General features: G+C 39.6%; 1 protein-coding gene across 1 annotated transcript; it reads left to right on the forward strand.

Annotated features, from left to right (window-relative positions):
• Positions 1 to 103: 103 nt before the first annotated feature.
• Positions 104 to 8,019, forward strand: LOC311152678 (RWD domain-containing protein 4-like). The gene is made up of 7 exons (XM_084203978.1): positions 104 to 239; positions 493 to 573; positions 2,961 to 3,070; positions 3,184 to 3,328; positions 4,099 to 4,213; positions 5,505 to 5,554; positions 5,725 to 8,019. The coding sequence occupies exons 1-7, from the start codon at positions 216 to 218 to the stop codon at positions 5,914 to 5,916; spliced, it is 717 nt and encodes a 238-aa protein (XP_084060104.1). The 5' UTR covers positions 104 to 215; the 3' UTR covers positions 5,917 to 8,019.
• The last annotated feature ends 757 nt before the right edge of the window (positions 8,020 to 8,776 follow it).

Below are 8,776 nucleotides of genomic sequence, written 5' to 3' on the forward strand. Positions count from 1 at the left end.
GGGGACGTCACTGCGAAGGAGCCAGTGAGCGGAAAGAGGAAGCGCGGGGGGACGCTAGCCGGCCAATGGCAGGGCAGGGGGCGGTGCCCACGGGTGCCCCGCGCTGCCCTCGGGAAGGCGCGTCCGTGCGAGTCCGGCGGGGCCGCGCCAGCCAGGCCCGCCCAGCCCCTGCGGCAGCGGGGCCGGGCCGGGCCGCAGGGCCGAGACCTCCGGCCATGGCGGCCAACGAGGACCAGGAGGTGAGCTCCGGGCCCCGCTGCCTGAGGGAGAGCGGAACCGGGGCTGGGAGGGCGGGAGAGAGCCGTGCGGGGAGAGAGGGCGGCCGCCCGTCGCGGGGGCGGGAGGGAAGCGGCGGCCCCTGGAGCGGGCGAGGGGCGGGAGAAGGGAGCTGGGCGGCGGCCGGGCCGGGCACGGCGGGGCGCAGGGAGGCGGCAGGTGCGAGCGTCGTGCCGGGGCTGCGGTCGGTAACCCCTGCTCTGGCCCTGGCTGCAGATGGAGCTGGAAGCGCTGCGCTCCATCTACGAGGGAGACGTGTGCTTCAGGGAGCTCAGCCCCGTGTCCTTCCAGTACAGGGTAAGGCCAAGTTGCACCTTGAAGTTACTGTGCTGCCGTGTAGTTGCCACGCTAGGGGATTCTAAGCCAGAGCGGTATCCGATGTGCAGTAAAGGGCAGATCCGCAGGGCGTTTTTTTCAGGATGTTTGGTACACGCGTGCTTCGTAGCGCTGAGTGTCGTGTACGTGAACCTGCCCCCAGCTTGGTTTATTACAGAATCACAGAACGGGTGAGGTTGGAAGGGACCACCATGAATCATCTGGTCCAACCTCCCTGCTCAAGCAGGGTCATCCTAGGGCACGTGGCACAGGATTGTGTCCAGTCGGTTCCTGAAAATCTGTAGTGAGGGAGACCCCACAACCTTTTTGGACAATCTGTTCCAGTGCTCAGTCACTGCACGGTAAAGAAATTCTTCCTTACACTCAGGAGGAACTTCCTGCCCATCAGTTTCTGCCTGTTGCCTCTTGCCCTGTTGCTTGGCACCACAAGCCAGTTATCCCTGAGCCAGGCATCCCACTTGCATCTCTGTGCCCTGCCTAGCTAGAATTGTCAAATCCTCTGAAGGAGCCAGCCTCCTGTGTAATATTTACCCTAACAGGTCAGAAATTGAGAGATTTATAGAGGTGTTTCTATGTAAAATTTGGAGCCTTTGTTAACTGCTTAGTTACAAGATACCTGTCTCTTGTCCAAAGACTGTTGACCATGTCTTGTTTGCCTGCTAAAGAGAAAATCCACAAAATGCTTTGGGTCTGTGCACTGACACAGTCTGCTCAGAGGAGACATACAGGGAGTGCTGAGCTCAAGGTACACAACCAGATTCTGGCATGAAGTTCTCACCAGCTGTCTCAGATTTAAAAACCTGGATGTTCTTCTGGGCACAGACTGAGGCAGATTTTTTATTGGCCAGAAAACTTTACTGAGGCACCCATGGGACAGAAGGGAGACTTCTGAAAATGCCATATGCCTGTTTCAGGGAGAAACCATCTAAAATCACCTTTCTGTGGCTTCCCAAATAACTTAAGAATAATGTCACTAATTGTAATGAGAAAGAGCTCAATTAATAGCACTTGGAATCCCAGCCATGTAAGAGCAGCCTTTCTTCATTGATTGGATCATTCTTAATAAATTTAATGTCTTTGAAAGTGGAAATATGACATGCCTACAAGCCTAAGGTGTGTCATTTTACTTTTCACTAGCTTTTGTTGTTGCTGATTTTTATTAGACAAAAAATAATTGTCAAAAGTTAGGATAACTCAAACACAAAAAACTTAGTGTCATAAAAGAGCAATAATACATCTTTCCTGTTGAGAGAAAATTGTATTGTGAGAAGTCATAATGCAAGTATGTGCGTGAGAAGATAGAAAGAATTTGTATGGCTTTGTAGGATTTGCTCTGCACACAGACAAGTGCTTTCCTGGGAGAACCCTGTGAACCTTGCAGCCACTTCTGCTCTTGGTAGCAGTGAGAAATGAACTCTAAATGCTGTCTTGAAAAATGTTGCAGATTCTTGATTTAAAGTCTTATTTATTTCACCATTAAACAAGTGGATTTGGATGTCAGTTAGTCCAGTCTGCTGAAACAGATATTGTAAATAAGAAAGCAGCAATTTTTTGTTTACTTTTTAAATTTTGAAGTTCCATAGCCTTACCTTGATTAGGACTTCTGGTGGACACACTTTATTCTACATAGTTAGATAAAAGGTGGTTTTTATAATGAGGCAAATAAGGGAAAATTTGGGGTGGTTTTAGAAACGTTACTGTGCTAGTCTTTCAAATCCTTCTGTGAAACAGTTATTTCTGATTTTATGCCAGTAGTATGCTGTAATTTTTTTTTTAAATCCATACTCATTCTATTGACTTCTTAAATCTTTTACTACTCATTCTTTCATACAGGGAAATAAAATATCTGTAGCTATGAGACATAAATACTGATATTCTTACCTGTTATTTTTGCTATCTTACCTTACTAGTTTATTATCATCCTTATTTCAACCCTGTCTTGTGGCTTGTTTTCATATTTCTTTGTGCTTAGATGTGGTGGGGAGAGAAAAGGCTTCATATTTTCTGTTCTCATATGTGATAGTATAATATTTGGCTTGAAGATACTACAAAGTAGCTTTTAAACAAAGGAATTTAAAAATCCTAACCATTAAAAGATATTTGACAGTTTCTGCTGATTCTTCTAGAATGAAAAAACTGCAGGGTACATGTTAATATTGATGTCCAAAACTTAATGCTCTTTCTAGATAATAGCTTTATTTTCTAACTGATAGCTATCAAAATAGTCGTCTCAAGGGATTTTGATGGTCTAAAAGCAGTAATAGGCTTCTTTGTTGGCTTTGTAATCCTCAGAAAGTGACTGGAAACTGTTGATTTATAAGGTTTTTGGAGGTTTTTTTTGTCTTCAGATAGGTGAAAGTGGAGATCCCAAAGCCTTTCTAATAGAAGTTTCTTGGCCAGAAACATATCCACAAACAGCACCAGTCATATCGATGGACGCTTTCTTCAACAATACAATGTATGTATTTGTGACAGCTTCACTCCCTGGCCTTGTGGTGGGGACTCTTTGTTTGAAAAGCTTTTTATTATCTGTCTAGTTTACAGTTGAGTTTAATGATTTTTTTTTTTTAGATCTTCAGCTATTAAGCGAAGTATATTGGATAAGTTAATGGTAGAAGTTGAAGCAAATCTTGGAACTGCAATGACATACACACTTTTTGAATATGCCAAAGACAATAAGGAGGTGTTCATGGAAAATCAACCTGTTAACACTGTGGTATGTGGATAAATTCTGATTTTAATTTTGTGCTTTTAAAACTGAAAAAAAAGTATTGGTTATTATAACCTTAACACTTCAGAGTTCTCTCTAAGCCGTACATCAGTTCATTGGTTATACATGTTAGTGGCTGAAAGTGACACACAAAGTATGGTGCCAGAATGCTCTGTGGTGATAATTGTTCTATTTGATGGTTATTTTTCTGTTACACCAAAATGTGTGCAGACTGCTGTTATGTCCCACAGGTTAACATTAAAATAGAGACTTTGAGCAGAAGCAAAACTAAAGGAAGCTTAAACAGAAATGTGTCTGCTGAGGACTGGATGGGTGGCAATTTACTGCAGCCTTCCTGGCATTGTATAAGTGCACCTCCAGGGTCTTAAAGTAGTCAGGCTGGGTCAATTTGTGGCTTTTGGGTTGTGTAAGCACGTTGTGTGCCACGATGGTGCAGCAGATCTGCTTTGAAGAGCAAGGAATGATTTCTATGTTTGAGAAGTCTGAATCCATTCAGACTAAATCACGCTCCATGATGAAATTTTAAAAGTGAAAAAGGTGCCCTTTGCCTAACTGGAAGAGAATAACTCCAGTCCCTAACATACGTTTTTTAAAAGTACAGCCCTGATTATATGTGGATTAAAGGCTGCAGGCTGCTGACAGCATTGCTTCTTTCTGACAGTCACGATATTTCAGTATGTTCAATAATCACATCACACAGGAATATCCATGGAACTAATATGCAAAATGTTTACCACCTCTTTTATCCTTCTCAGACTTCAGTAAGCAATAGTATTTCAATTGGAACTCCTGAAGTGCCACCAAGTAAGAAAAAAGAGAAAAAGGAGCAATTATCCAAAACCCAGAAACGAAAACTAGCCGATAAAACAGGTTTGTTGCTATACTAATCTTTGCTTTGATCAGTATGAAAATCCAAATTTTACAGCAAGGACACCTGGGTAGAGAAAGTATAACTAGTGATTTGTTTATAAGATGAACTACTTTAAGTCTGTGGTTTCCATTTTATTTGTTTTAGATGAATTGTTCTTGCCTGAGATGTTAGTTCTGGTCACAGCAACTTTCTATAGAGTCATGATTTAATGACATATTTGTTTTGTTTTGTTTTGTTTTATTTCAGTTGGTGACAAAAAAGAAATTTTCATAAAATACTTGTGGAAGGAGAGGATTTGGGACCTCTAAAAATTCACTTTGGGCAAAAAATGCAGTTTGTTGATGGGCCCTCATAAATAATTCACATTATTAAAAATGTAATTTCTAAACAAAAGTATTTTATTTGGAACCCAGTAAAGCATCTAATTGAGTTTGCATTCTAGAAATAGAAGTGCTTCTGCAGATACTTAATGCTTTCAATGAAATAGAAGGATTCTGATTGAAAGTGTTGATTTCTTCAGTTAATTTGCTGATGACTCTTTCATGTTCACTTTCTGTTTTCAATAATGATCTGGATAATACCATCCTGTTGTAGCAATAAGTTGTACCCTGTCATAGCAATTTCTGCATGTAATCTACCTAACCTAATGTATCATTGGCAAGCTTAATGTTAACTGTACAAAGGAAAAGCTGCATAAAATGTACTTCTTTGACAGAATTCATCATTTCTGGCCAGCCCAGTTCATATTGGAGGCACCTTCTAAACTAAATTTCAGGTGGACTGAGGTGTTTTTATTTAAACTGAGTTACTTTGAATCGCATAATCAGAGAATCACCAAGGTTGGAAGAGACCTTCAAGTTCATCTATCCAACCATCAACCCATCACCACCATAATCACCCCTAAACCTGTCCCCAAGTGCCACATCCAGACACCTCTGGAGCACTTCTGGAGACAGTGACTCCACCACTCCCCATGGCCTCTTATTCCAATACCTAACTACTCTTTCAGTGAAAAATGGTTTTTTTGCCATCTAATCTGAACCTCCCTTGACAGAGCTTAAGGCCATTTCATTTCCTCCATTCACTTTGAGGTTGGTTGAAGAACACACTGTGTTTAAAACATTAAAATCTGTTTCTGTCCTCATGGCTTCAGAGTGCAGAAATTGAGGGATTTGGATATTTAGGATTTTGTGGGTTGATTTTGAAGAAAGATAAATATTTCCCTTAGCTTGTGTGAAAGATAAATATTTCCCTTAGCTTGTGTGCTGAAATTAAAACCTTTTTCTGCAGATAACAAAGGAGAGCTCCCACGAGGATGGAACTGGGTTGATGTAATTAAGGTAAAGTGAGTGTATTATATACAGTATTGTGAACATGTTGTGTATGTAAATTAAAAGTTTTTTGTGCTTGTATCTGAAGAAAACTGATCTGATATATTTTTTTCTTGCTTTTCTTCCTAACTATGTTTGGATTTGACTTTGATGTCTGATTAATTTCTGTATGTGTCCAGCATGTAAGTATTTTCAAGTTCTCTTTTTTACTGTTAAAAAGATTTGTAAGAAAGAGTAAGAACTGCTTCTTATTTTGGATTCTAATTTACACATTTCTCAAAAGCTTTAAAATGCTAGTTCTTCTGAATATTAGTCTGAAGAACTTCACTCTGAACTTTGTTGGTTTCTTTTTTTATTTACTGAGCAATTAAATCTTAATTTTATGATGAGAGGCCTTTGCTAACAAAATGCACTGCAAATATTCTGTCTTCATATGACAAGAATATTTAAAATAAAGTTAGTAGTGCTGCCAGGTTCTGGAGGGCAGTGGATAAGTAAGTAAGAAATAAAAGGGAGCTATCCCAAGTGGGAGCACCTTGCTGTTTCCTACAAGCCTCATTATCTGCTGCAACTCCTCCAGTGAATAATTCTTTTCTGCTTGCTCCCTCAGCATTGATTTCTTCCACCCTCTTGTCTTTGCTGATTCAGTGAAAATCACTGCTTTACAATTTTGAAAGCAAACTATTTTATTTTACACAATTGAGGTAATTTTTGCTGTAAGACCTAACACCAGTTCTAGTTGTTAAATAAGAGCAACTAAATGATGAAGGTTGTTTTGGGCAGAGTCCTTCTGAGTTGAAAGTGGCTATTTATAGTGGATGTCTTGGTTTTCAGATAGATTTCATGATAGGCATGCTACTTTTAATAATTATAAGCCTAGGTTTAAAAGGTGAGAAATACTAAGTTAATGTCTATTTTAATATTGTCTAAATTTCTATATGGTAATTTTCTCAGAGATGTGTGAAGATAAAGTTTCATTACTTCATCTTTTCTTTTTGGAGAGCTGGTGATAAAGCCTTCAAATTAAATAGAAACAGTGCCCTGAGGTTTTTCTGGGGATTGTTGTTTGTGTTTTTTTTTTTTTAATTCAACTTTCATGATCAGGAAATAAGCTCATTTAGTGTTTAAGCTTAAGAATTAATTAATTAATTTTTTATGCTTTTCAGTCTTTTGATCCAGTAGCACAATCAGTCTGTATTGTTAATTAAGTATATGCACATTCAGTGTGAGATGGAAATAATGTTCTTGTTTCCTAATAAATGGAATGACAGTCTAAAATTTGAATACTTTCTTTTTGTGTCTCTTTTATAGTTAAGCAAAACTGGTTCTAAAGATGATGAATAAAGGACTTTGGTACAAGGAAACTCCACCTTTTAATACAGTGCAATTCTGGGTCACCATCTCTCTCTTAATAACTTTCATATTTGTTGAAGTAAACATTTTATAAAGCTCAATTTCCTAACTTGTAAATCTAGTCACACAAGCTTATCTAGAGACCATATGGTCATCTTCAGAAAAATCAACCAACAAACTTGCCTTAAATGAAGGTTAGAATGTGACAAAGGATATAGAGAGCCAGTGTGGTGAATAGTGCTGAAGTGTTTATTAATTTATATTTAGTCTGTAGTAAAATCCTGTTATAGTGAACCCAATGATCCTGTAAACATTTCCTGGTGTTCTTATTCCAATTGAAGAAAAAAGCACTATAACAGTGATTGGTGGCTTGATGGCTTAATTCATCAAAATAAATTGTTCCGTGGAAATAAGACCTTTGTCATTTGTTTATCTAGTATGAATTAGAAGAGAACATACAGATTGTTGCATTGCAGAACAGGCTAGAGCTTGTGGTCTCATTTTCACTAGTAACTGGCTGAAATAGTAAATACTATTGAAAGTAATTACTAGTGAAAGCAAGGCCAAATATTCTAGTCTGCTCAAAAATGAATGGTTATAGCAAGAGTGCAACTTTATTCTTTATTCTCCACAATATCCCATCTGTTGGTCTTTCTCCAGTGTGCATGTTTACAGACAGTGGGATGTCTGAGGAGGGGCAAAAGTGCTTTCTTGCACGTGTCTCAATGAATGTTGGGATTTTGTAGCTGCTTCATTGGAGAAATAGGCATTCTTTGAAGGGATTTCCTGACTAAGTGGTGGGACAATGGAAGTCAATAATCCATCAAATGTTTTGGGAGAACTTCTTCGTGAGAGCTCTTTTCTTTTTTTTTCCTTATCTGCTCTCTTGTATAAGAAGAAGTAATTTTTACTGTATGAGCTGTCATTGAATACAAGATGCCTTAATGTCTTTTATTATTTTTGTTTGTTTTGAGATGAACTTTAATAAATGCCCATTTATCTGCTGTGGTATTTGTTTATTGTTTTAAATTCTGTATTGCCTACTGCACTTCTCACTTTGCAAATTTGAAATTGAAAGCACTCTGTTAAAAAGAAAGCATTCTGGAAAATTGCTGGAAGAATTCTGTCTTCCCTCTTGTGGTATATGTTTACATGATCTTCAGGATGGCTGTGTTTGTTGTTGATAGGAGGATCAGTCAGTTTACCAGGAGCTCAGGACAGTATCCATTGCATTCAGTACACACAGAGCAAGTCCAGTGTCCCTTTGGAAGAGTGTGCTCCAACGTCTGCAGCATCCCTCATTTCAGAAAGGCTGGTTTCTTTTTGAGCTCTACTCTCATGTAGTGAAGTGTTGTAAAGTAGAAAAGGGAAGGCAGTTTCTGAATGATGCAGCCTTGCCTTTGACATAAACTGGAGGTTCATGGCTGCAGTCTGAGCAGGAGCACCCGGCACAGAGTGCCAGTGCTGGCAGAAGTTGCTCTGGCAGTACACGGTGAACCTGTAGCAGGGAAGGGCATGTAGTTTTAGTCCCTGCCAGCACCAGGACAGGCAGGACTCTATTAATGAGTTCTGTGAGGGAATTTGATGTGTTTCTGCTCGTATCCTTGGTGTCTAAATCAAGTTGCTATGACAGTTTATCTGAATAGATTAGTTATGAGTGGGTGGGGGAAGAACAAATAAGAACCACATCTCTTGCCTTCCATGGTGTTACTGTGTGTGACTTGTTAGCCTTGTGAAATGCATGCCTTTTCAGCTTGGAGTCTGCCTCTAAATCACATGCTCTCATGAAGATACCTGAGAGTCTTCTTTGGTTCTGTTAGCAAATGTATTTACTTTGAAGTCGAATGTCACAGGAAATATTTTCTATTGGAAATTTTT

The sequence above is a fragment of the Fringilla coelebs genome (assembly GCF_963513975.1).
Source record: "Fringilla coelebs genome assembly, chromosome: 4".
In the NCBI taxonomy this organism is placed as follows: Eukaryota; Metazoa; Chordata; class Aves; order Passeriformes; family Fringillidae; genus Fringilla; species Fringilla coelebs.

Coding starts and splice junctions, on each gene's coding strand:
- LOC311152678 (XM_084203978.1), top strand. CDS start 216: ATGGCGGCCAACGAGGACCAGGAG. Junction 240..492: donor CGGCCAACGAGGACCAGGAG/GTGAGCTCCGGG, acceptor CCCTGGCTGCAG/ATGGAGCTGGAAGCGCTGCG. Junction 574..2,960: donor CCGTGTCCTTCCAGTACAGG/GTAAGGCCAAGT, acceptor TTTTGTCTTCAG/ATAGGTGAAAGTGGAGATCC.